This window comes from Pelodiscus sinensis, chromosome 32 (genome assembly GCF_049634645.1).
Source record: "Pelodiscus sinensis isolate JC-2024 chromosome 32, ASM4963464v1, whole genome shotgun sequence".
Taxonomy (NCBI): domain Eukaryota; kingdom Metazoa; phylum Chordata; order Testudines; family Trionychidae; genus Pelodiscus; species Pelodiscus sinensis.
The window spans coordinates 11,419,986-11,446,512 of NC_134742.1; the positions used below are offsets into that span (position 1 = coordinate 11,419,986).

At 50.8% G+C, this 26,527-nt stretch overlaps 1 protein-coding gene across 2 annotated transcripts; it reads right to left on the bottom strand.

The window, feature by feature from the left end:
• On the bottom strand, positions 1–26,400 carry PPP1R10 (protein phosphatase 1 regulatory subunit 10). Of its 2 annotated transcripts, XM_075913802.1 has the most exons (20): positions 26,255–26,400; positions 25,372–25,776; positions 12,598–12,715; positions 11,673–11,759; positions 11,174–11,309; positions 11,002–11,053; positions 10,818–10,895; positions 10,314–10,484; positions 9,980–10,085; positions 9,386–9,495; positions 9,076–9,176; positions 8,737–8,884; positions 8,119–8,274; positions 7,169–7,415; positions 6,665–6,740; positions 6,144–6,341; positions 5,556–5,667; positions 5,062–5,163; positions 1,671–2,183; positions 1–1,091 (listed from the first exon to the last, which is right to left on the bottom strand). In XM_075913802.1, exons 3-20 carry the CDS (start codon positions 12,702–12,704, stop codon positions 982–984), a joined length of 2,610 nt encoding a protein of 869 aa, XP_075769917.1. In that variant the 5' UTR covers positions 12,705–12,715; positions 25,372–25,776; positions 26,255–26,400; the 3' UTR covers positions 1–981. The 2 variants fall into 2 exon arrangements, with proteins under 2 accessions (XP_075769917.1, XP_075769919.1); XM_075913804.1 differs by lacking the exon at positions 6,144–6,341.
• Between the last annotated feature and the right edge of the window lie 127 nt (positions 26,401–26,527).

Genomic DNA, 26,527 nt, shown 5'->3' on the forward strand with positions numbered 1-26,527 from the left:
CATTTTTTAATCACCATGTTTATTACCTAATGTACAAAATATACAAAACAAAAGGGGGAGGCTGCACCAGTGGGGGGGGAGGGGAGCGAGGTGAGGACAGTTGATGTCTCAGGGTGCGGGACGGTAAAAAAATAAAACAATGGAAAGGAAACAAACCAAGCCCCCAGATGCCAACAGCAATAAAGTCAGTCCGTTTTCACAGAAAACAGCTTTGCGCCCCCCCCCCCTCCAGCGACGCGCTAGCACCAATGGGAATCGTGTGTCTGCAGTCGTCGGCAGGGTGAGGATGGGTATTTACAGCGAGGGGAGTCGCTCCGATTTCACGCACGTAAGGGGCCGACAAGCTCCCCCTTTTCCTCAGTGGATCTTTAGCGTGATGGGGGAGGGTGCTTAAAGGACTCCTCCACTCCCAACAGAAGGATCAGTATCCTGCTGCTGCTGGACGGAGGGAGAAGTCTGACCACATGCCCAGAAACGGCACCATTTCTGGGGATGCCAGAGCTTGGCAGTGGTGTGGCCCAGCTGCTCCCTGGGCACAATGCCCTCGGGAGGCCTGAGCCTGGCAAACCCGCAGACAGAACGCAGCCCGGAGTCAGGTGGCACCGCCAGACACCCCTCCCTTTACACAGAGACATTTACAGTAGTAACAACCCGCGCGGCCCCCTCGCCCTCAGGTCCCAGAGCAGGCAGTAGCTTGTGTGCTTGCAAAAAGTCTCTTGGGGGCCCAGAGTCAGGTCCCATCAGGTTAAAATGACACAGGAAGGAGCAAGGTTGGGGGGGATTCTCCCCCAGTGGTTCCTTAGTAGCAGCAGCCGCTGGGGAGGGGTTGCTCCTCCCCCCCAGGCATTACAAGGCCTCACAGAAGCCATAAGTGGTGGATGCAGCCCCAAGTCCGACAGGGGGCACCCCAGAGTCCATGAAGTGGGGTCTGTGCTGGGAGGTTTCGCGGGGCGTCGGCGGGGTGGGGGAGGGCCCCGGGCGCTACGGCAGGGGCGGCCCGTTCACTCCGGGATGGTAGAAGGCACAGTTGTTCTCGTACCTGCAGCTGCCTTTCAACATGAAGTGGCGACACACGGGGCGGCTCGACATGTCTGCGTGAGAGAAAACGGGGCGCAGGTCAGCCACGGCGGTGGGGCACGGCCAGAGGGGTGGCAGGGCAGGGGATGGGGGAGAGACTACAGCTCCCAGCATGCAACACTCCACCCTAACCCAGGCTGCCAGGAGCACAGATTAGAGCTCCCAGAATACTTCAGCCTAACCTGACGCCAGGAGCAGATTGCAGCTCCCAGAATGCACTACTCCACCCTAACCTGGGCAAGCGAGGAGCACAGACTAGAGCTCCCAGCATGCAATGCTCCACCTTCACCTGGGCCACCAGGAGCAGCCTCCAGCTCTCAGCACGTCATGCTGCAGCTGAAACTGTCTCCCTTGTTTTCACAGGCCCATAGGGGGTCTCTGCCAATCTGGGCCCTGCCCCCAAGGAGCAGGGCCTGCAGGATCGAATGGGTGCAATGCATGCTGGGTCTCCCCCATCGGCCCTTGCCACCTGCCGGATAAAAATGGGGGAGGGGAGGGGGCACTCACAGGCCCCTCCCACAAAGGGGCAGGGCCATTCCAAAGCCACGGCCCTCTGCTCCCCCTAGAGGGCAAACCAAGCCCCCTACAATTACCTCCTCCGTGGCCTCCACCATGACCCCGGCCGTGATCCCCTGGGTGGCCTCTGCCGTGATCTCCTCCGTGGCCACCGCCATGGCCGCCGCCTCCGTGGCCCCCACCATGGCCGCCGCCGCCTCCGTGGCCCCCACCATGGCCGCCGTGGCCCCTGCCGTGACCGCCGCCGTGGCCTCCGTGACCTCCGCCGTGGCCGCCGCCGTGGCCGCCTCCTCCACCCATGCCGTTGTTAGGAGGCCCGCCTCTGCCGTTGGGGGGGCCGCCGCTGCGCCCACCTCCTCCTCGCCCCCGGAAGGGGGGCTCCCCACCTCGCCCCCGATGGAAAGGGCCTGGGCCGGGCCCTGGGCCAGGGCCGCCCCCTCGCATGCCCCCATGGGGGTTTCCTCTCATGCCGCCGTCAGAGGGATCCCAGAAATCTCCACGTTGGGGAGGGGGAGGGCCCATCATCCTGGGCCCACCAGGCATCCCGGGACCAGGGGGCATGTTGGGACCCCCTGGGCCGCCATGGGGACCTAGGAAAGAGAGAGAGGCACCAAGGTTAGAAACCCCCCTTCTGAGCATGTAGGGCAGAAAAACACCAGCTGCTGAAACTCTCCTGTTCCCTGCACACAGCAATCCCTAAGCACCGCACCGGGGCATTAGCGCCCTCTACCTCGCCCCCTAGCACCGCACAGGGGCATTAGCACCCACTACCTCGCCCCCTAGCACCGCACAGGGGCATTAGCACCCTCTACCTCGCCCCCTAGCACCGCACCGGGGCATTAGCGCCCTCTACCTCGCCCCCTAGCACCGCACCAGGGCATTAGCGCCCTCTACCTCGCCCCCTAGCACCGCACAGGGGCATTAGCGCCCTCTACCTCGCCCCCTAGCACCGCACAGGGGCATTAGCACCCTCTACTGAGCCCCCTAGCACCGCACAGGGGCATTAGCGCCCACTACCTCGCCCCCTAGCACCGCACGGGGGCATTAGCGCCCACTACCTCGCCCCCTAGCACCGCACAGGGGCATTAGCGCCCTCTACCTCGCCCCCTAGCACCGCACAGGGGCATTAGCACCCTCTACTGAGCCCCCTAGCACTGCACAGGGGCATTAGCGCCCACTACCTCGCCCCCTAGCACCGCACAGGGGCATTAGCGCCCTCTACTGAGCCCCCTAGCACCACACGGGGGCATTAGCACCCTCTACTGAGCCCCCTAGCACCGCACAGGGGCATTAGCGCCCTCTACCTCGCCCCCTAGCACCGCACAGGGGCATTAGCGCCCTCTACCTCGCCCCCTAGCACCGCACAGGGGCATTAGCGCCCTCTACTGAGCCCCCTAGCACCGCACAGGGGCATTAGCGCCCTCTACTGAGCCCCCTAGCACCGCACAGGGGCATTAGCGCCCACTACCTCGCCCCCTAGCACCGCACGGGGGCATTAGCACCCACTACCTCGCCCCCTAGCACCGCACAGGGGCATTAGCGCCCTCTACTGAGCCCCCTAGCACCGCACGGGGGCATTAGCACCCTCTACTGAGCCCCCTAGCACCGCACGGGGGCATTAGCACCCTCTACTGAGCCCCCTAGCACCGCACAGGGGCATTAGCGCCCTCTACTGAGCCCCCTAGCACCGCACAGGGGCATTAGCGCCCTCTACTGAGCCCCCTAGCACCGCACCGGGGCATTAGCGCCCTCTACCTTGCCCCCTAGCACCGCACCGGGGCATTAGCGCCCTCTACCTTGCCCCCTAGCACCGCACGGGGGCATTAGCACCCTCTACTGAGCCTCTACCTCGCCCCCTAGCACCACACGGGGGCATTAACGCCCTCTACTGAGCCTCTACCTCGCCCCCTAGCACCGCGCTGGGGCATTAGCGCCCTCTACTGAGCCTCTACCTCGCCCCCTAGCACCGCACGGGGGCATTAGCGCCCTCTACTGAGCCTCTACCTCGCCCCCTAGCACCGCACGGGGGCATTAGCACCCTCTACTGAGCCTCTACCTCGCCCCCTAGCACCGCACTGGGGCATTAGCACCCTCTACTGAGCCTCTACCTCGCCCCCTAGCACCGCACTGGGGCATTAGCGCCCTCTACTGAGCCTCTACCTTGCCCCCTAGCACCGCACAGGGGCATTAGCACCCTCTACTGAGCCTCTACCTTGCCCCCTAGCACCGCACGGGGGCATTAGCGCTTCCTATGAGCCTCTACCTCGCCCCCTAGCACCGCACGGGGGCATTAGCACCCTCTACTGAGCCTCTACCTCGCCCCCTAGCACCGCACAGGGGCATTAGCGCCCTCTACTGAGCCTCTACCTTGCCCCCTAGCACCGCACGGGGGCATTAGCGCTTCCTACTGAGCCTCTACCTCGCCCCCTAGCACCGCACGGGGGCATTAGCACCCTCTACTGAGCCTCTACCTCGCCCCCTAGCACCACACAGGGGCAGTAGCACCCTCTACCTCGCCTCTACCTCGCCCCCTAGCACCGCACTGGGGCATTAGCACCCTCTACTGAGCCTCTACCTCGCCCCCTAGCACCGCACTGGGGCATTAGCACCCTCTACTGAGCCTCTACCTTGCCCCCTAGCACCGCACAGGGGCATTAGCACCCTCTACTGAGCCTCTACCTTGCCCCCTAGCACCGCACGGGGGCATTAGCGCTTCCTATGAGCCTCTACCTCGCCCCCTAGCACCGCACGGGGGCATTAGCACCCTCTACTGAGCCTCTACCTCGCCCCCTAGCACCGCACGGGGGCATTCGCGCCCTCTACTGAGCCTCTACCTTGCCCCCTAGCACCACACAGGGGCATTAGCACCTTCTACTGAGCCTCTACCTTGCCCCCTAGCACCGCACGGGGGCATTAGCACCCTCTACTGAGCCCCCTAGCACCGCACAGGGGCATTAGCGCTTCCTACTGAGCCTCTACCTCGCCCCCTAGCACCGCACTGGGGCATTAGCGCTTCCTACTGAGCCTCTACCTCGCCCCCTAGCACCGCACAGGGGCATTAGCGCCCTCTACTGAGCCTCTACCTCGCCCCCTAGCACCGCACGGGGGAATTAGCACCCTCTACTGAGCCTCTACCTCGCCCCCTAGCACTGCACAGGGGCATTAGCGCTTCCTATGAGCCTCTACCCCAGTGTTTCTTAAACTTTTTAAGACTGTGGAACACCAAACAATAATTTGGTTCCTTTGGTTTTTTGTCAAGCACCAAAAAAAAAAAAAAAAAAGTCACCTGCCCCTTTCAGGGCAGCTGTTTTGAACGCTGTTCTCTGTGGCACACCGGTGTGCTGCACAACAGTGTAAGAAACCTCCCCCACCCAGCACTGCATGGGAGTCAGCAGTCCCTACTGACTTAGGCCTGCACCAAAAAGTGTCCTCCCCCACCCCGGCAAAAGGTGGTAGATTCCTGCTTACCAGGCATGGGTCCTGGCCCCCCAGGTGGGAAATGCTGCATGTTCTTTGGTCCAGGTGGGAATCCATTGGCAAGGGGCCCTGGGGCTAGCAGCCCATGTGGTGCTGGAAGACGGGAGAGCAAAGGGATGAAATACAGGCAATGGGGAGAGAGAGGGGGTGGGAGAAGAGGAGACCCGCTTCCCATCTGTCTCAGCCAACCTCCCACCCTAACGAAAGACGTTTACAGGCCACCTCTCTGGAATCCCCCCTCCCCCACGCCTTCAGGATGCTGGGAGCACCAGCTCCCCCCAGCCCTGCCTATTGGAATCCAGTGAGCTCACATCCTTCTATTACCCGCCCGCCAGAGCTCTCGGGGCGATCGGTTTGCACGTCTCAGGTGCCCAGTCGAGACCGAGGGCAAGGAAACAAGCCAGAAGGCAACCGGCAGGACAGCATTTCCTCCCAGCACCAGGAGGTCAGAACAGGCTCACTGGCTCCCTCCACGGGTCTCTTACCTCCTGCGGGCCCTGGGGGCTGCGTCTGGAGGTTGCCAAGCAGATGTTTGATCTTGTCCGAGTAATCTGGCTGCTTCATCAGCTCCTCTGTCTTGTGGTTGTTGGGCCCACCCTGCACAGGGAAGGAAGGGAGAGGAAGGGCAGGGTTAGAGGGAGTGTGTCTAGGTTCCCCACCAGCCTGCTACACCCCCCTCAGCTGTCTGACCACTAACTCCAGGGCGCTCAGCTGGTCCACTAACCCCTCTAGCTGGGGCCGGGGGCTAGCTTCACCCAACCGCTTGGTGGGGTGGGATGGGTGGGGGAAGAGGGTGACCGATGAGAACCCCACCTACTCATACCTCACCCCAACTACTGCTCAGCTGGGGCAGTTTAGCTGTGGGAGTGGCCTCTTCCTCCTAACATACTGAATGCTGGACGGGCCAACCGTCTGCTCCAGCACTGGGGAGTGCCGTGGGGTAGACCGGCCAGGGAGGCCCCCTCCATAGAACAATGCAGAGCTAACCCCTTTGGGTGTTGAACCCGCTCAATATGGAGCCTGTAGGGTCAGTCCTCGCTGCCTCCCCCAAGCTAGGCAGCTTCTCCAATTACCATGATGGAGGTGAGGATCTCCTGCACGTTCATGGAGGAGTTGGGGTTGGGGCCCTGAGGGCTCTTGCCGGCCCCCATGCTCCCCATCAAGTTGGCCAGCACTGGGGGCAGCTTGGAGCCCCCGGCTCCGTCGGGAGACTGCGAGGCGGCGGCTGGGTCGAGTCCTTCCTGGTAGGTGGCCTCGTCCATGGAGCATTCCTGAGAGAGGGACAGAGGAGACACGGGAGTCAGGAGGGGCTGAGGGCAGGGAGGACGCCCCAGCCTCAGGGGCTGGGGGTCATGGCTGGGCACTGGGGTTTCTGGGCCTTTCGTCCTCGCCTAGACCATCCCTGTTAGGGGAGACATGGACAAAGTGGGGAAGGGCCCCCAGCGAGCTAGGAAATGACCCCCTGCTCTAACCCCTAGACCCCTTCCAGAGCGAGGTGCGAACCCAGGATCCCTGACTACCAATCCCTCTGCTTTACCCCAACAGGTAGAGTGCTGTGCCCCAAAGCAGGGTAGGGAACCCCGGCCCGGCTTACCTCGTCCAGCGGAATGAGTTTGGGCGGCAGGGGTTCGTAGGACTCCAGGTCGGGTTCGTGGGGACTGTCAGGAACACTGCAGAGGAGACAAAACCATCAGATCTCAGCACTTAGGAAAGCTCCCCACCCCAAGGACAGCTTCAATAGCCCCCCACTCCCTCAGCATTCGTGGGAAGCCCAGCTAGCAGGATCAGAGGGGAATCCCAGTGCCCAGCAGCCTAGAGTCCAGGCTGGCTCACATGCCGGGACCCCGGAAGCTAAACGCAGGGTCTGTGCACCCTGATTTCAGCAGTCAGCTGACAGGCTCCAAGGCGGGAGGGGGCTCATATGCCACTAGAGAGGGCTAGAGCCAGACTGGCTTCAGGTGGGTTGCCATACATCTGACAGCAGCTGCTCAGTACAACCCTTCCAGGGGGGCAAATAGCCTCCACTGCACAGCTGGGAAACAGCTGCCTCCGCCCGAGTCTTCCAACCCCTCACCCTGCCCTCCACAGCCACACCCACCTCTCCTTGGAGAGGAAGATCTCCTGCAGGATGCCCTTCTCCCGCTCGGCCTGGGTGAACTTTTCCCGGCTGCCGCTGCCTGGCTGCACCAGAGGGCTAGGTAGGTCAATGAGCTTGGGGTAGACCCAGGGCACTTTCTCCTCCATGGTGTCATGGCTGAGCCGGCGGGCCGTCTCGAAGGCGTGCCGGTCCATCAGCATCTCCCGCTTGGCTGCCTCGCCAAAGTCTTTGATCTTGTTCACATTGACTGTCGGGAGGGAGAAGAGGAGAAAAAAAAAGGGCAGGGGTTTAGTCAGGGGACGAGAGACAGGTCACTGCCACATGGCCAACAGCATGGGTGAGACTTCAATTCCACCGTAGGAGCCCTGAATCCCTTTTCCACCCTGGGAGCCAGCAATGCCCTGGTGCTGGTGCCCCGTAGAGGGGGAGGCCCCACATCCCATTATCTAGGGCCCTACTACATTTGCAGTCCGTTTTGGTGCTGCCTTCAGTGCTGAGCAGTGGGAGAGCGGCAGCTGCTGGCCAGGAGCCCTGCTCTGAAGGCAGACCCGCCACCAGAAGCGGCGCAGGAGAGCGACTTGATACCGCATTGCCGCCTTTAGTTCTGCACTGCTGCTGCTGGCAGGGTGCTGGGCACCCGGCCGACAGCCACCGCTCTCCAGCCAGCCAGCTGTGAAGGCAGCCCAGAAGGAAGGATGACAATACCACAGTCCTCCCAAAATCACCTTGTGACTCTCTTGCAACTCCCCTATTTGGTCAGGACCCCGAATTAGGGAGACACCAGTCTGCCCTATGAAATCTGTAGAATACAGGATAAATGCATACTGACCAGATTTCATGGCCAGTTATGCATCGCCATGAACTTGGTAGAGCCCTATGCATATCCCAGTCCCTTAGCACTGGAGGGGAGATGGCGCACCCCAGAGGGAAAGCTCCCCCTCGGTCCTCACCTCGCTCCGTCTCGTCCAGCTCAAAGTAGAAGTATTCTCGCAACTTGCTCTCTTCAGGCCAGCTCACTGTCTTCTTCTTCTTGCCCTTCTTGGTAAGCTGCGTGGAGTCAGCGGGGTTCTCGGACGGCTTGGCATCCGAGTTCTGCTCAGACGAGGCTGAGGGGAGGGACACAGAACGGCTCGGTGATCAGATACACACACACACAGCTTGGATCTAACAACCAGAGCCCCCAAAGACCAACCCCACAGTTAAGCTGATGTGGAGGCTACCTACCCCCTATGTCCCAAGGTGGATATATCCTGGCTGCCATGGCACACCAGGCAACATGCATGATAGCAGTGTTTCTTAAACTTTAAGACCAAAGAACACACCAAAAAAAAGTCACCTGCCCCTTCAGGGACAGCCATTTTGAATTCTGTTGCTCTCCACAGCATACCTCCGACTGCCTTGCAGCACATCGATGTGCCACAGAATACAGTTTAAGAAACACTGCATTATGGGGTTTTATAGGCTCCCAGGTGGCAACATCAGGTCTGATCCAACACAGGCAGGACGTTGGGCTGAAACCTCCTGCCACCCACAACAGAACCCATTGGCTCCAAGACCTTCATCCTTACCCGTCTCCATCAGCTCTGGGACCTCAACTGCCGGCACCGGAGTGCCAGGCCGATCCACCTCCATGGGTTCGGATGCAGTGGCAGGCTCTGGGGACGATGGTTTAGCAGCGCTTGCTTCTGGGGCTGGCTTCCCTTCAAACGGACTCGCCTGGAGAGAGATACGGAAGCAGTGTAATGGCATGCGAACCGCTGACTTCCAGCCCCTACACCAGACCCCACTCCCACCCTGCAGCAGAGGACAGAACCAGCCCCTTGTTCTAACCCACCAGCTTCTACCCTCCCCAGCCAGAGACGGGACAGAACCAGCCGCTGTTCGCATACAGAAGTGCAGGTACCTACCTTGGCTGCGGTAGGAGACAAGACTTTCTTTTTCTTTTTGATCTTGATCCCTGGGACGGGGGCAGAGTTAAGGGCATCTAGGAAGCCCAACCCTTCCATTGCTGCAGGGAAAGAGAAATGGAAGGTTATGCAAACTAAAAGCTCCAAGCACCTGCAACTTCATGTTAACCTGCCCCCCTCGCATGCTAGACCCCACTCCCCTCCCAGAGTCAGGGAGAGAGGTCAGGAGTCCCGACACTCAGCCCCCACCCCCCTCCCAATGCGGGGATCGAACCCAGGCCCTCTGACCACCAGGACTCAATGTACTCACGTTGCGCCGGAATGATCTTGACTTTGATCTCCTTGGTGCTGTTGGGGGTGGTGTTCAGAGGTTTGTATTTCTTCTCTACTGGTGGGTTGTCTGCCGAGGGGGTGGACGAGCTGCAAGAGGGAAACGCAGACATGGTATTGAAATGCTGAGGCCAGAGTCCAGGAAAGGGATCAGACAGCACCCAGAGCGGGCAAATGCACATCCCACAGTGGTCTGCTGTGAAGAGCACAGCACATCCCTACAGCTCCTTAGCAGGAGGCTGAAGGGTTACAATGCTGGGCCCGTCCCATGCAAAGGGCCTCGGATTAATCCCCTCAGCGCCCAGCTTGTGTCCAACCCCGACTAGAACCAGGCATCCTGATGCCCAGTCCCAGCTGCTCTAACCACTAGGCCTAACACCCTTTGCACAGCTGGGGAGAGAACCCACAAGTCCTGACTCCCAGCTCCACCTGCTCTAACCATTAAACCCCACTCCTCTCTGAGCCAGGCTTTCACACAGACTGCTTCCCAGGGCTGAGGCAGAACGTAAAAGCAAGGCAAGAAGAGGAAGCCCTGGGCATTTTCCGCAAAGCTGGGAGGGATGCTCAGACCTACCTCTGTCTCTTGACTGGCATCGGCTTCAGATTATATTTATCAGAGACCACGACTGCGTTGGGGTTCTTCTTTACTGGCACCAGGGAGGGAGTCTCCAATTCCAACCCTACGGCACAGCAGAACTCAGGTTAGCAGAATAAAGCAGGAGGATATGCCCCCACATTTCCATAGCACCTCAGCGACACGAGATGTTCAGGCTGGGATCGGTCACCCAGTGCAGAAATGCAGCCAGTTTTGGGGTGGTGCCTTTGGAGAAGAGCCACACAGAGCCCCCAAACATATCTACTCGTTGCTGCCCCCCCGAGTTCAGAGAGGTGTCCCTCCCAGTACCCACCGGTGGAGCGGAATTTGGCATGGCTGGGCGCTGTGGTGCGCAGCGATTTGGGCTTCTCGCGCTTCTTCTCTGGCATCTCCTCAGTCTTAGCTTCCGTCTTGGCCTCCTGTGGCTTCTCCTGGATGGGTGCTTTGCTTTTACTCTCCTCCTTTCGCTTTTTCTTATCTCGCTCTGTGGGGAACAGGAGGGTTAGGTACCGGGGGGAGGAGGGGGAGGGTGTGTTCAAGTCCCAAAGGCAGATGACACTACTGAGAAAACCACACCCCATCTGGGGATCAGAAGGGAATAGCCCACGCCCTGCCCGCATTAGATAGGATGGCCACGGGAAGCGTATTATGGGAGCAGCCACTGAGCAGTTGAGTGGCAGGGAATTCACTGCTAGAGGCCAGAGCCAGGACGTTGGGAGCTGCCCACCAGCGGGGCCTGAGCCAGTACAGCGGGGACCTGTCTGTTCAATCAGTGCTTGGGGAGCCTGGCTAGGCAGAGCGCAGCAGCGTGACTCACCTGCTGGCTGCACGCTGCTCTGGGAGCGGATGACACCCATCCAGTCGCTGACGAGGATGGAGGCCAGTCTGCGGAGCTCTGGAAGGGGAGAGGGGACAGAGGTTAGAGGAGGGCAGCTCGCACTGAGCTCTGGCACAGGGGAGGAGGCACGGCAGGTGCACACACGCACAAGGTGGCCTCTTACCTTCGTCCTCGCTCGACTTGCTAAGCTGCTTCACCAGTTTCGCCGTGTTGTTCTGGAAGAGATCAGAGCAGGACAGATGGTTATGGTTAGCACTGCAAGGGGGCAGCGCCCCCTTGCACTGCCCCAGGCCCGGCACTGACCGCTAAGGGAGAGCGCCAGCAGTGTCACTCACTTGCTTCAGGTGATCCACGGTGAGGGGCAGGTGCTGCAGCGTGAGCAGGATCTGCTGCAGCAGGGGCACATTGCTGGACGCCTTGGAGCTGGTGAGCCAGGTATTGAGAAGTTTGTAGCCCCCAACCCGGATGAACCTGGGACGAAAGTGAAGCCTGATCAGCACTGGTGTTGTGCCCTTCCCCCTCTACAGGCTACAGCCAAACCTTGTACTGTGTCTGCACACTCCTTACAGCCCAGGACCGATCTCCAAGCATCTCCCAGAGATGGCTCATTAAAAGCACACGGCCTACTTGAGACCCTCTTTGCACTTGGGGAGGGGGAGGGGGGGCAGGAACGCCCAACCAGTCATACAGTGAGCGGCAGAGATGGGAAGAGAACCCAGGAGTCTTGACTTCCTGCCCCCTTCTCTAACCCACTAGATCCCACTCCCCTCCCAAGGCCGTGGCCAGACCCAGGAGTCCTGACGCCCACTCCGTGTAACTCTCCATGGCACTTACTTTGCCAGGATGTCTTGCGTCCGAGTCTGCAACAGGATGTTCAGGTAGATGCAGCGACTGACCATTTTCTGTGCGTCTTTCATTAAGCTGCAAGCAGGAAGGGAGAGAAGAGAGAAACTGAGCTGAGGCAGCACGGAGAGATCACAGCACATGGCAAACAAAAGCCACAAAAGCAGACTCTGTAGGCCGGGAGAAGAAGAGAGTAACAGGATTCACGCAGGACAGCATATGGTTTTTTCCCCTTCTGCAGGGCACTTGGCTCCAACCCAATACCGGCCTGAGGCAAGGACTGGCTCAGAACATATGGGATTTCCCCCATTCAATTAGGAAGCCTCACCAATTTATTCCAGCTGTGGACTTGCTCAAGACTAAAATGTTCTGCCAACTCCATACACCTCCCTTTAGGGAAAGGGGGTCAATGAGATGGGGGTTTAAATATTTCACAGGGCTATTACAGATGCCCAGTGCTGCCTCTCTACCCTGAGGAAGAACAAGGCGGCTCAAGGACAGATCTGGGAACAAATGCTTGGAATACAGTCAGGTGCCATCAGACAACCTGCAAGAAGGACTTCCACTGATGGAACCCAAGGCCAACTCCCGAATTCAAGTCTCCTCTGGAATCAATGGGGCCGGATTCCCCTGTTGGTTTACAGTGGTACAACAGTGGCGCTCCTTTCATGTACACCAGCTGAGAATCTGGCCTGTGTGGCCTTAAGCGGCTTTAAAAATAGCCCACTCCCATCAACAGATACTGGCCACCAGACAAACAGATCAGCATTTAAACATGCTAAATAGGACTAGTCAGGTTCATTTTTACATAGCACCAGCCACTTCAATTCCCCCAAACAGATGTAAGGAGGTGGCTACATTGTACGCCCTGCCACACTAAATATTACTCAAGCCACGTTTTAAAGGGGAGACTTACTTGAAAATCTTGGTGATTCCTTCTGTGTTTTTGACTTCACCATCTCTCCCAAGGAAGCAATCTAATCCCTTTAAGAGCTCATGAGGATCTATTGGTCCAGAGCCCATGATGGAAAGTTCTGAAACAAAGAAAAAAGAGGCGGGGGGGTTACTCTGAGCAAAAAGCAGGCAGATATCATTACAGTAAGTGGAATCCAAATTTGATCAGGCGGGGTTCAGGTATCTATACAAGTACAAAGTATTATCCTATTGTTTCCACCAGTCAAGAGAGAGCACAGCGCAGAAAACTTTGCAAATATCAAGAGTTCCCAGAATTTGAAAACCAGAATTCTTTTCTCTAACCATGCGCTTGCCGCTACATATACATACAGCTTATAGGCCTTAACCAGGATAGAGTTGAACTCATTTCTATGCCAACCTGCCTCTTCTATAATCAAGCGCCTCTCAAGCCTCTGGGAAATCAACAGGACAAAAGGATAACCAACGGGGAAAAGTCTAGAGTGGGCAGTGTCTTAACTAAGGGCTCTCCGCTCATGTTCCCACTCAGTCACCTTGAGGATAACATAATAGTTTATGGCAAGGTGCCATTTATTGAATTGTATACACACAATCATGTTTTAAAGTCAATATCCCCCCTTTTTTTGGGGGGGGGGGGGAGAGAACAAAGTCTGGCAGAGAATGCTGATGTTTTTTCTGAAGCTAATTTTTAAGTTAGAAGTTATTGCACACTAAAGAATTTACACCCAAATAGAGCTTAATCAGAGGAGAGATGTCAGTCTAAATCTTATTCAGTGCTTTAAAGGAAATAACTAAAGTCAATATTGACTTGTAGAAACACAATGTTGTCTATGAGAATGGGACCTAAAATATATCAGCAGCTGTAAATCTGAATCAGGCTAAATTTGATTAGCTACATAAAGAAGGAAAGGGTTCAATGTGAGAGCAGCAGATTATGTTGGAATCTATTTTGTTACAAAGAACCATTGCCCAAGTACATCTCAACTACGTTAAACAATTTCTTTTAAAAGGGCCTGGATTAGAAGAAACATGGACAAACATAAATTGACAGGTAGTATTTTGGCGTATGCTATTAAAAAGATTGACAGGTTTGGGTTTTTTTTTATTAATTTTCCTCCATAACACTTCCAACATTCACAAATTACAAATGGTAAGTTACAAAATTTGTCTTTAGGAAATTTAATGCACCAAGTTACAGGTACATGTTTAAACAGCAAAAATTCAGTCACAAAAGATGCAACACAAAAACAAGGTAAGGAGAAACTCTGCCAATTTGTCCCTTAATGCAATTCTTCATAGCCTACTGCAATAGAAGGGACTCTGAAACAAGCTGATTAGATTCAACAGACCACGCAAGGGGAAAGCTAAGCTGTTTGGTATTATTGTTCAACTTGTTCTTCGCTTTGCCAGAGGAGAGGCCAAGAAAGAGACAGCTCTCTTCTTCGCAGGTTACACCAGACCTTTCACAGTGGATGCTGGGAAAGCGCAGCATTCTTCAAGGGGAACTGGCAAATGGCTGATACAAAGTTATGACTCTTTCCCACAGTCAGGATGATGCAAAGCAAAAGTCATGCATGGATAAATTGGCCTGTTTGCCAGGATGTTGAGCATGAATGTTGCACAGCGTCACACCACCGTTTCTATTGGGTCTTTCAGACCCAACAAGGCCTAGGATCAGGTGAATCTGTGGCATGTAAACGGCTTACTGTAGATACCAGAACAGTAAGCAGAGTGTCTAAGGGCATAACTCGCTCTGGCAAAAAAAAAAAAATCAGTTTAATTAATGGGAAGTTCAGCTAAGACTCTGAGTGGAGTCCAAGGGCCACTGGCAAGGTTTTATCACCCAGTATTTGATTTTGGCAACTGCTCGGTCTAAATGTTTCATTGAAGATGGAGCCCTGCACAAAACTGAGAAAACAGATCAAGTGAAGTGAAACAGAACCCGCTAACTGAATTGACTCTAAGCCAAGCGCATGGGAACTGGACATGTCATTTTTATCAAGACTAACTTCAGGAAGTGTCTTGACCATGGCCCCTTTAAACAGAAGACTATGTTTTAAGTGATCTGCATTCAAAACAGACACCCTTCCCAAAGCCCAGGCACTGTGGTCTTTCTGCCACATGCTCCTAGGCTAGTATTAAATGGGATTTGAGAACTGCGGAGATCAGGGGCCACTGATGACTGGCTTAAATTCAGGCAGTCATGTGTCAGATAATTCAGTGGCAGGGTGGAAAAGTGCAACACTACTGATGTCCCTCTCAAAGGTGGGGCCAACTGGTAACATGCATAAGCAGCTGTTGACCAATATATTACTGACTTTGGGCCCAGACCCTGACTCCCTTGTATTACACACAGGCTTTCTTGAGCTCTAGTGCAGAGAGGAAGGGCAGAGTTTAAGGCAACTAGCTTGCAGCTCAGTTTAAGCACTGCAGCTTTCCTTGGAGCTCCAAGGGTGACAGCCTCCCCACTAGGAAACCTGGCACTCATCCCTTGGTATGAGAGCTGCAGGTATGCATCAGTGTAAGGGCATGTTCACCTGTCTGGAAAGTCTGTCTACATTACATGTCAAACTACAATAGTCAAGGCCAAACCGGATCAGGGCTGGGGCATTGAAGCAGGCCTGGCACTCAGCAACTCATTGCCCATTGTATGTTACCCTGATGCTGAGGGGGCGGGGGGGAGGAATGGGGGTGTAGTGTAGCTGCCAGTGCGTAAACAGTCCCCAGGCTGTACCCCGAGGAACGCTTGCAGTGTCAATGGTAGCTAGTGACACTAACGCAACCGTATGCCCCCTTGGTAAATTACACACTGTGTGAGGCAGAGACACAGACACACCACTGGAACAAACAAGGCAGTGAGTAAGGCTGCCAATGCTGCTTCGTTGGAGGGGGGGGGGGAGGCGCAAGGAGGGAGAATTTATACACACACACACAGACGGGCAGCATGGCTGAGTTCCAGAACTTTGTTGGCTGATCGAGACTGGATTCAACATGGAAAGAAATCCCCTTGTTGCTGCTTTTTCAGCAAAGTCCTTTCTCCGACCAGAAGGGGAAATAATATCCAACCACAGCCAGCTTTTCCAAGGTCTGGTGTCACCTCCTCCCCAGTGAAGTCTCTCTCCAAGTTAACTGCAGAGATCCACCATCACTTACTGGGCAACAGAGTTCAGTGGGAACAAAACTAAACAGTCGGGTGCGATGGAAAGTTGTTACCAGCGGATGGCTGTTCTGTGTCCTGGGGGAAGGGGAGCAGTTTGGGGGGTACGGGGTATTGTCAGTCCAGCTGCAAGGCATCCATGCTGGAAAAAAATCTCTGTGCCCGCAGTCCTCGGCGGAGAGCCAGAATGCAGGTTGGGCCATGGAGACTGAATTCCCCTCTCACCCCCCAGAGGTGGCCTCTTCCACATGCACGGTGGTTACGCTTCGGCAGGGAAAAAAGCTCGCAGTGCTGCTGCCTGGCTCGGATGTGCTTTGCTGGCGAAGAGAGGACTTCAGTCTCCAGGGTTGCCAATCCAACACCTGTCACCATCCACACAAGAGATCAAGCAAAGAGTTATATACACTGGAGAACTTAGCCTGTGTGAGACTAACCCACCCGAAGCCATGCTGAGACAGTAGACGACGCAGGATCACACAGGACCAAGAAAGCTGAAGGTCTAGACAGACCTACAAATAAGACTTGACCAGAGACGGATAAGAAGGAGTACACAGAATTGACCAGGGTAACCAAAAAATTCCACTTATGTTCAGTCTTTCCTGTGGCCTCAGTGCAGCAATAAACAGTGGGTGTTTTCACTGCTCAAGGTTTCCAGTAAAGATTTTAAGTTCTATTAATAAGACTGTGCAGACACCAGATTTGTATGCAGTAATGACAGGCTGCAACAGCTGTGTATTAGCACACAGCTATTCCGATCAGCCCACAATACTGGACTGAAGGACACTGGAGGAAAGAATTTGCAACTACTAAACCAATCCCAGAGCACCAGCTCCTAGACAATTTAAAATAAATGTCCATTACCAACCCCCCTTCCCTGCCCGAACAAGACTTTAAGGGAAAAAAAAGGGTTTTTTAAATGCTATTTCCAATGTTTCTCAGGTCAGACAATAAGACAAACTAGGTCTTATACATTTCCAATTCATTTCACTTTCTGGCACACTGCTAAACCTTGCCACATTTGGGGCTGCCTAAGCTACAGGACAGAGGTTTGCTCTTATTGGAATTTATAGCATTTACGGAAACGTATTAAAAAAGATTAATGAGACGTTTAACTAAACTCGTAACTTGGGGATCTGTTTAAAAGGCAAACTGCAAAATTGTGTTTAAATTCTTAACAAGCTAGTTAAATCTTAACAAAAGCTCATGTTTTGACAAGATAATCCCTGCCCTCTCACACACCAAAAAAATCCAAGAAGATTTCCTTGGATTCCACCTAGGCAGGAAGTACAATTAACATGTGTAGTGAAGCCAGTTGTTAGGAATATGAAGTTACATGGAAGGCTCCTACTTCAGAATTGGCCCCTATAGCTTACATTTGAATTAACGTCCAATATGCACTCACACCATAAGGCTAGAGAAAGTATTAACACAATGTCTAAAACCTGTTTGTAATGCTTCTTATATCCCTACATCCAGGACGTAAGAAATCAATCAGGGAAGGCTGGCTGCACGTTTCTCCCTAAGTATCTTCAGGGAATCAAATTAATGTTCACATTTTACAGGCAAAACTATCGAGGGAGGTTATATGACCTACTTAAGGACACAAAAGTCTGTAGCCACGCCAGGAATAGAACCCAAGAGTCCTGACTCTCAGGCATCCAATTCAAGGGACAAATATAGAACCCAAGAGTCCTATGGCTCACACCAGAAGATGGCACCCTTTCTCCAACACACAAATTTCCCCATTATCTACAGCTTTGTGTATATCCTAAAGCAACTGACCCCCCCATTATAAGCTCAAGCCTTCACCCAGTGGTTCTCAAACGTCTGAACTGGAGACCCCTTTCAAGCCTGAATGCAACTCTTCTCTCAGCCCCTGCGCCTTGTAACTGCTTTTTTATATTTAACAAAATAAATACTGGCGGTAAAGTGAGGTTTGGGGGTGGAGGCTAACAGCTCATGCCCTCCCCATATAACACTGATCTCTGGAAGGGTCACAACCCCACTTCAATCATCCCTGAGGAAGACCCTTGTAGTTCACCTCTGAGAACATCACAAAGCTTAATTTAGACTGAAGTCCACTCTCAGCTAAGTGCCTAGCATGCTCCCAGTTTCTAGGTCAATAGCTTGAGCCAATCATCTCGAAGGGGCTTAAACCAACATGATAAAAGTTGCAAGCCCCTGGACATGGACTACTGGGAGTGTCACCCAGCATAGCTGTAAAGGAAATCAAGTGTTCCATTCTGAAAAGCTACTGCAAAATGGCTTTGGGTGTGTCCATGATCCCAAATCAAGTCTGTCAGGTTATACTTGTCTGAAAGCTTTTGCCAACTGACTCCTTACACACTCAGCACAGGATCACAGAAGCAACACTTTTGTTATATTGCTTGTGCATCTGCATTAATAGATATTCTGCTGGGCTGATTCTATTTAGAGTCAAGAGCTCAATAAATCTGGCTCTGCAATCAGGCATGTCTTAATACAAGGGGCATGGGTCCAGTGCTAAAGCATGAAAACCAAGGGTTCCCATTTGCGTGCAATTCCTCACTGCACTAGATTTCCTGTGTGACCGTAGCCAAGTCACTTAACTCTCGGGGCCTCATGTTTCCCCATGTGTAAAAACAGGGCTAAGCACTGCTCTACCTCAGAGGTGTTGAAAATGAAAATATGAAGGTTAAGTGCTTCAAGAGCTACTGAGGAAATGGCATTATCTGCAACTTGACAGGATGCTATTTTAGAAAAATGCTTCATCACAGAAGCATGTTTGAAAGAACAGTTTTAAGTGGCATTCATAGAAAAACGGCTTTTCTATTTTTAACCTTGGTGAAACTGCAGTCCACAGTCAGCTATTTTAGCAGTAAGCTATAGAAATACAATTCTGGCAAAGTCATGAACATTTAACCGGTGCTGCACGCACCCTAGAAGTTCACATCACAAGCAGCATGTCTCAGTCCATCCCTCCCCAAAAGGGGCATTTCATTTGAAAGCACAGTGTGAATGGCTAAAGGGAAACCAGCATTTAGGACAAAGGTCTGGACAACCACCCTTACTTTATGGACAAAAAAAATAATCATATGAAATTTACATAATGGAGAATGGTTGCCATTTTACCATTTTTGTTCTAGCTCCCGAAACAGATCCTACAGTATTGTATCAGTCGCTCTTTGGCACGAGTGCCTTTTTTAAAATCAACACTAATCTCTACATTTGAGTGCTGTTTTGCACATGTTCTGTGCATTCAGCTGGAGATTAGGCTTCCTCCAACTAAGGAATTTCTGGTTGGAAAATCTGGCCTGCTGTGGGCCATGGAAATCAAGACAAACTTGCTCAAAGACCAAAACTGCTCTCAGTCAGCAAACTACCCAGATCAACAAGCTGAAGCTAAGTTACTCCACTCCAGTTTCTGAAATGCAGCCACCACTGGGGTGAAGCGCTGCGGCTACGTAAGTGCACGCTATGCTAAATCAGAGGTCAAGCACAACAGAATTTGGTTATGATGTCCGTTAAGTGTTCACCGCCACTGAAAGGCACGGGGATCTAGCCTATCAAGCATGGCTCTACTCTTTGACGTGACTCAGCATATTCTCTAGTTCCTGTGTGTATTAGAATCACATTTACTAACTTTAGTGATAAAACATTTGATTCCTGTTAGCTCCACAGAACCAGAAAGGCTTTAAGGGAGCCTGTATGTTCTATTCTGGGCTCACCCACAAGCTGCAGTCTCACCTGGGTAAGCTTACTGCAATCAGGTTAAATGAAGGTAGAACTTAATTTGTACAATCTATTCCCAAAGAAAGCAAGGTGAACCCAGCCTGACAACTGGACCCCAGCCTGAATTTGCTGGCCTGGCAGAAAGCCATTTGTATTTGCCAGTTGAGCAAACAGCATCTAGAGTTCAGAGACAAAGCCACACAATGCCTTTTACAGAGCTGCTTCTCTGAGTAAGGCTGCACTTTGAATTTAACCAAAATCAATGATTCAGTGTTGAGTGGCATGCCTCCCAACCACTGAAGTGTGATACTGGTTAAACAATAAAGCATTGATCGATACATTTGCTCAACTAGCACTGAAGCAGGGCAGAAACCAAACTGATATCAGCAGAATGAAGCGCATAATAAATACCGGCTTCCATCTCCACATTTTAATACTGATATTCAGAAATTCAGAACATCTGGATTTCCAAATGAAGGGAGTCTGACATCAGGCCTATGTGGTACAAGAAATGCTTCCAGTGATGTGAACTTTTAAGCAACATTTTTACATAACTCTAAATCAAACATTAAAGTTTCTGTATAGACACAAATAGCATCATCATTTACAAGGTACAGTTCATGAACGTGAGTCAACAGATTACTACTTCCTTCTGAAAAAAAATCAGAATAAGTCAAGCTGGTAAGGGGAACAGCAGCATTATGTATACTTATTAGCCCAAAAAAAGGTTATTTCTAGAACATGAATCACTGAAATGACATTACTATCACTTGAAAGGATACAGAAACCAAGGCTTGTTTTTAAGCAGACGAAGTAAGTTTACAAGATTTAACAAGCCTTCAGCAAACCTTGGAAAAACACCAATTTGTAACCCAAACCATGGCAGATGAAGGATAGTGAACCAGAAGTGAAATTTATAGAAACCAAACAGGTTCTGAGAAAATAACCACACTTTCCCGTGACAGATTTCAATATCCTTTGGATATGAGCAGAAGTGATTAAACACAGGGAAAAACATTTTTAGATGTTACATTTCAGCCTTGTACTTTTAACTCTGTATCACGGAAGCCTAGGGTGGAAAAGATTGAAAAATTTTAGTCCAGTTAGATTTGAAATTGCGGTTCACCCCTCTGCAAGAGATCTAGTTAATTTCTCCCAGTGCTAATGAGAGCACCTAGTGGCAATTGGTCGAGGACACAGGGTTCTGATTTTAAGCAATGGGTCATACAACAGGCACCCCATGTTTATCCATTGCCAAGATCTAGCCAGTCAGTATTGACGTAAAGCATGTCAAAGCAACATGGCTGCGCCAATTTAGGAGAAAGCCAGCTGTGTGTTCCAACCCTAAAGACAAAGGAACCCTGCAGACACTGGGTAGATTTCTAAATGCTTTGGGTGAAGGGATTTACTGAAGCTAGCATGATCTCTATAGGGGTTACGGACATGGCAGAGCCATAAGGGTCTGGATGGGAGAGAAAGATAAAAGGACAGATGACATACCACAAGCAAAGCATAGCTAGTGATCTATTAGGAATCCCTCCACAAGTAGCGTTCCAGTACAGCTGAGAAGTTAGATCTCATGTGACTGGACACCACTGGGAGAGTTGTTTTATACTTACAGTTTAGAGATAGAAATCAGGATTTTAGTCCAATGAAGACAGACAGACATCTTCATATCCTATAATCCTATTAATATATATCACAAAGGATTTAAGATATGGTATTCTAATCCCTAATCCTGGGGAGTGACTGAGGACTGCCAGTTACTGTAAGGCTAGAAAAACAAACATGTTTGCTAAATCATGATTAAAAACCATCCTGCCACTGCCCTCCCTCTCCCTGCCACTCTCCCATCGAAAGGGCCCATGACCCCGAACCTTTTGGCTCTAGTTACACTTTCCCAAATCCAGACAGAACCATGAGTCCAGACTCCCAACCTTGTGCTCTAACAGAATTTTCCTCCACCTACGTCAAGGAAACTGAGATTAGTTTGTATCTAAAAAAACGCAAGTACTCCCTCCCCCCCTTCAAATGGAAGGGCAAAGTGGCCACTGGACTGACTACAGCCAAGTTAAACCAAGACTAAATTCTGCCAAATCTTCCAAGAACTGGTCCCCATGTATTCAGAGACCTATTTTCTCAACTGAATTCTCTGGACTCCACACTGAACTGTGTCACCAAGAGATCGGAAATCAAAAGTTATCTTTACATGTTGCACAGAACTCTCTGGACATAACTGAGGCTGCATTTGGGACGAGAACCTGCTGGGGACGGTCTCAAGCAGTCTACAGCAGAAAGCACAACGTACAGCTTACAGTCACAAGTTTCTCTTCAGTCATTCTTTACTGAAGGAAAACCCGGGCTCATTCAGTATTTTTGTCCCTTTGGTTTCTCAGGGTCTTACTTCTCCCAGCCTCATCCTGCATCTCGTGTTCACCCGCTTGAGAGACCATTAGATTACAACTTCAGGAAGGTGGGGGAAGAGAAAGACAGCAGGAGTACAGACTCATAGAACAAAAAGCCCATTAACAGAATTGATAGAAATGTACTCCCTTCTTCAACATCAGATGCTCTTAACACAGGGTAACAGCTGTTACGATGCAGAAACTTCATGTATTGGGATTTTTAAAAGTGTGGTATTAACATTTGAAAAGCAATCTTTAAAGATCTATAGGCATCTGGCTAAAGGATCACTGGCTGCACGGAAGGAACTAAGTTAGTTCTGCAATTGTTGAGGCTTCCAGCAAGAGAAAGTTACCAGCAGACCCACTACCCGACAGCCCCACTTGAATTAAAAGCAAGCCCGCCAAGGGAAATGATTGTGTATTCATTCTACATTTAGCCTCACTTTAGGTGAGTTTAACCTCTCATCTTCAAATCCCCAAATGGAGAATATTTTCTTCTAGAATCAAGTCTCAAAATGCACATTTAAGACTGAGACGTAGATTTGTCTCAGCATTTTCCCTGACAGATCTTAAATGTGGGATTTATTTAATTGTCTGCATGACATTAAAATGGGAAACCAGAACTTTCCTCTCATAGCACTGTCATCTCAAATAGAAAATCTATTTCTATTAACAGGCTGCAAGAGCCATTGCTCCTTTCATCAACCTCTCTGGCTGGATCTTGTTATTTTCTTTATTTAGCATATTTCACCTCCATTAATCTTCTGTGCGCTTGGAAATTTACAAGCACACACATCTGCAACACGCATTGGATGAATGGCCCGTGCGCCACTCTTAAGAGGACCTACCCGTCGACACATACATGATCTTTACAAGGCTTTTGGTAAGTTTACTGCCTTGTATACAACTTACCTCATCCTACCTGCACTAAAATTTAATTGTAAATGCTGCTAAGGCCCAACCCAGAGACAAACTTGGCACCCAGAACGTTTAATAAATTTAACAGGATTGACAGTAGCTTAATGCTTCAGGATCAAGCCATTAGACCATATATTGTTCAGTTCTCATATGAGACTAAAAGGTTGAATTGCTTTACATTACATGAAATGCTACCACTGGACACTTCAGCAGGCATGTAACCTGCTGGTCTTGAAAAAAGTCTGCTTTGTGACGTCCCATTTCATATTAGAAACAGCCCAGAAAAAAAATATCCAGCAGTTTAAAAAAAAAAAAAAAAAGACACAAAAGCAGCCTCTCCTTGGTTTAAAAAAAAAAAAAAATCTATCTGAAGTTCATGCAGATCCAATGGGTTGGTTTGGGTAAAAGAAGTCAGCTCTCCCCTATAGTCTCAAAAAAGTTAAATTTGTAGTGGTCTTAACAGACTGGCAAGCTCTTAAAATCAAGACTCAAAATATCCTTACAGCCTCTGCATGCATCAGTTGATGTCACTGCACGGAGTTGACAATGGAAGAAGAATTAAAAAGAAATAAGCAAAGTGGTCTGGAACAGAAATGAAGGTTGTGAAATGTAATTAATACCAGAAAGGTTTGCTTACCCGTGAATTGTGGCTGTTCCCCTCCCTTTGATGAGGGCTTCCCTTTTTTTCCTAATGATCACGTCTTTTCCTAGTACATTATACAGGAACTATGGCACTGTGGAATGTGGCAAATTAATTGAATACAAGCTTTTTACCTGTCTCCTGCTCAACAAGACACTTGGGGAAGAGTTGGGGGAAAGGGGGATGGCTGGAGAAAATGCACGCACCCATCCCATCCCCAGAATCCTTGACAATAGATTTGTGGGGTATGTACAGCACCTTTGGAGTCCAGTGTTAGCATTTCACATCTGTTATGACAAATCAGATTACATTAACTGATCAAGAATGCTCCCCCGATTGCCTTCAGAACGTCTGAAAAAAGACCCAACGTAGGAGGGAGACAAAGCAGACTGACTGCTTTAAACTAGCACGGAAGAAAGATAAAAACCAATTTAAGTTACAAATACAGCCGAAATAAGACAGACAAGAGAACGGAGGTCCAAATTCATGGGTTATGTTGAGACCTATAAGAAAGAAAGAAACCTGGTGGACTTAGGATCATACTTTGTACTCATATATTAACTTGTACCCAGAGGATTCCTGTAGATGAAAGAGCCAGGAACGGAGTTTAGTTAGACCAGTTTAGAAAGGGAGGGCAGGGTGCCTTCCCCCGCCCCCCTCCCCATCTCTCATTCCCTCAATTCCATGCCTTCAAACGCAAGCCATTCGGTGGGAGGAGTTTGCTCAGAGCTGGTTACATCACCTCCCTGCCCATGGGTTCTCTCTTTTGTACAGGAAGAGAGAAAATGAGGCAGTCGCCATTTTAGAAGCACGAGAGGAAAAACAAAACAAAAAAAACCCCCCACAAAACAAAAAGGCTTCAGTATCTATTAAGAGGGAATTCATAACAATACAGCTCCCACCATACATACATACACATACACACACACACACACACACACACACACACCTTTGTATACTCCCTCAATCCTACAAAACTACAGCTACTAAAAATACAATGGGAGGGAAATCCAATTCTTGTTAGTTTAAGATTCACTATGGAATCTTACCTATCACAATTTATGAGGGGGGGCAATCTGTCCCCCCCCAATTATGGGAGGGGCAAAAAAGTGAGGCAAAATGGAATCAACCTGCACAAAAAAAAAAAAAAAGCTGCTTGCCAACGAACAAAGACAAGGAGACAAAACAGCTTCGCCATCTTGAGTAGGGAGGGGAAAATAGAAAGCGAGAATCACATTTTCAAAAGCACATTAGATTTCACAAGGAGTCTAAATGCTCTCAAATTCCATGCCCATCTTTTTTTAAAAAAGGTAAATGAAGTTTAGCGAATTTAAGTTTTTTTAAAACATCTTTTGCAATCTTTATTTTTAGATTGCCACCCAATTCTTAAGATTGCCCTTTTCCCCAGCTATTACATATATATGCAAATACATTAACGTGGCACTCCAGGTTCTTTAAAAAAAAAAATCACATAAAAAAAGCCTAACTTCACTGAATTTAAAATATTAAATGATTTTACATATTGTAAGGTTAATTTCTTTAAACCCCTCTGTGGCTAATATATTTCTCTTGCATTCCTCACCATTTATAGCCTTACCCTGCAATCTTTATGTACAGATTGCTCATTGTCCTTGTCTCCCACACAAAGAAGTGATACTTTATGGTTCAGTTAACACCATCATTTGCATGGGAGCTCATTAACCCTTCATATTCGTAGAGACGATGGATTTGTCTAAGACACCATCATACTCCTTATAAATATGCATTCATATTTGCAAAACAGCTGACTTTTAAGGGTTAACCATCTGAAACAAAGCCTACTTTCCTCCCAATTATATACACGTATTTTTGGTTTCTTCCTGGAGTTAATTCTTTTTGATACAGGAGGAATTTTTTTGGTCAGTTGGTTGAAAATTCGACACTTACTATCCAATTATTTTTCTCGTCGACAGCGCTTCAAAGTTTGTTAATTTTTGAATTAAAGTGGTGTATTTTAAAGAAAAAAAATAATTGATTTGTTTTTGGTCATGGTTTTTAAAAAATACAGCAACTTTTCAGGGATTTTTTGGTGGTTTGTCAAGATAAAGAGATGCAAAAAAGTTGCTCGATTTAAAAAAAAAAGGATCAGGGCAGGTTGTTGCTAATTATTTTGTTTGGTCTTTTGGATATGTTTAAGTGGCAGTTTCCTTCAGGTCACAGAGACTTTGAACGGCTTCCCAAGGACGGTCGAAAATATGGTGGCTGCTTGTGTGTGTCTTCCAAGGACCAAGTGGGGGGCTTTTTTCCCTTTTCTCGTAGCAAATTCGACTCCAGTCTCAAGACCAAACCAACCTGGAACAAAAGAGATAAAGGGAAAAAAAAACCACAATGAGCATTTTTAGACCCAAAAGGCACCAATCTCACCCCCATCCCAGGATTTCTAACCGCAAGAACAGAACATTTGTCCCCAAAACTAAGCACAAAGGTTTCTCAAAAAAAAAAATGTAAGAGGAAGGGGGGGGGGGAACTGCTGTAATTTTGTAAATCTGAAGTCATGGGGCGTCTAGAGGGGCAATGGGGGTGTCTAGGAAGGATAATGAGGATTTTTAGAGAAAACCCCCTTTTTTGGGGGGGGGTTAGTCTCATTAGTGAAATGGTGCCCAAAGTCAATTAAAAGCCCCAGGTCCGTGCCTCGCCCCTTGGGGGTTAATTAGCAGCAAGGATGATTAACGTCCAAGGTCATTGTGGTGGGCTAAGGGGTCCCCCCTCCCCCCCCACGCCGCCCCTCCCCCACCTCCCAGCCTGGCGCTCCAAGGAGCTCTGTACTCACCTCTAACCAGACCCCAGAATGGCCGAACGCCGCGCGGGCGGCGCCTTTTATACGCGGCCCCGCCCGCCTGCGGCCCCGCCCCTCCCACTCGCGCCGCGGCGCGAGAACAAAGCTTCCGTCCTGGCGGCGCCCCACCCCCCCCTCCTTCCTCGCCAACGGCCGGGGCCTCGAGAAGCGGCTTTAAACCGCGAGCCGCGCACGCCGCCGCGCTCCCCTCCCGATGGCCGGGCAGCAAGCGGCCTCGAAAATCAATTATAAAATTGGCGACGTTTG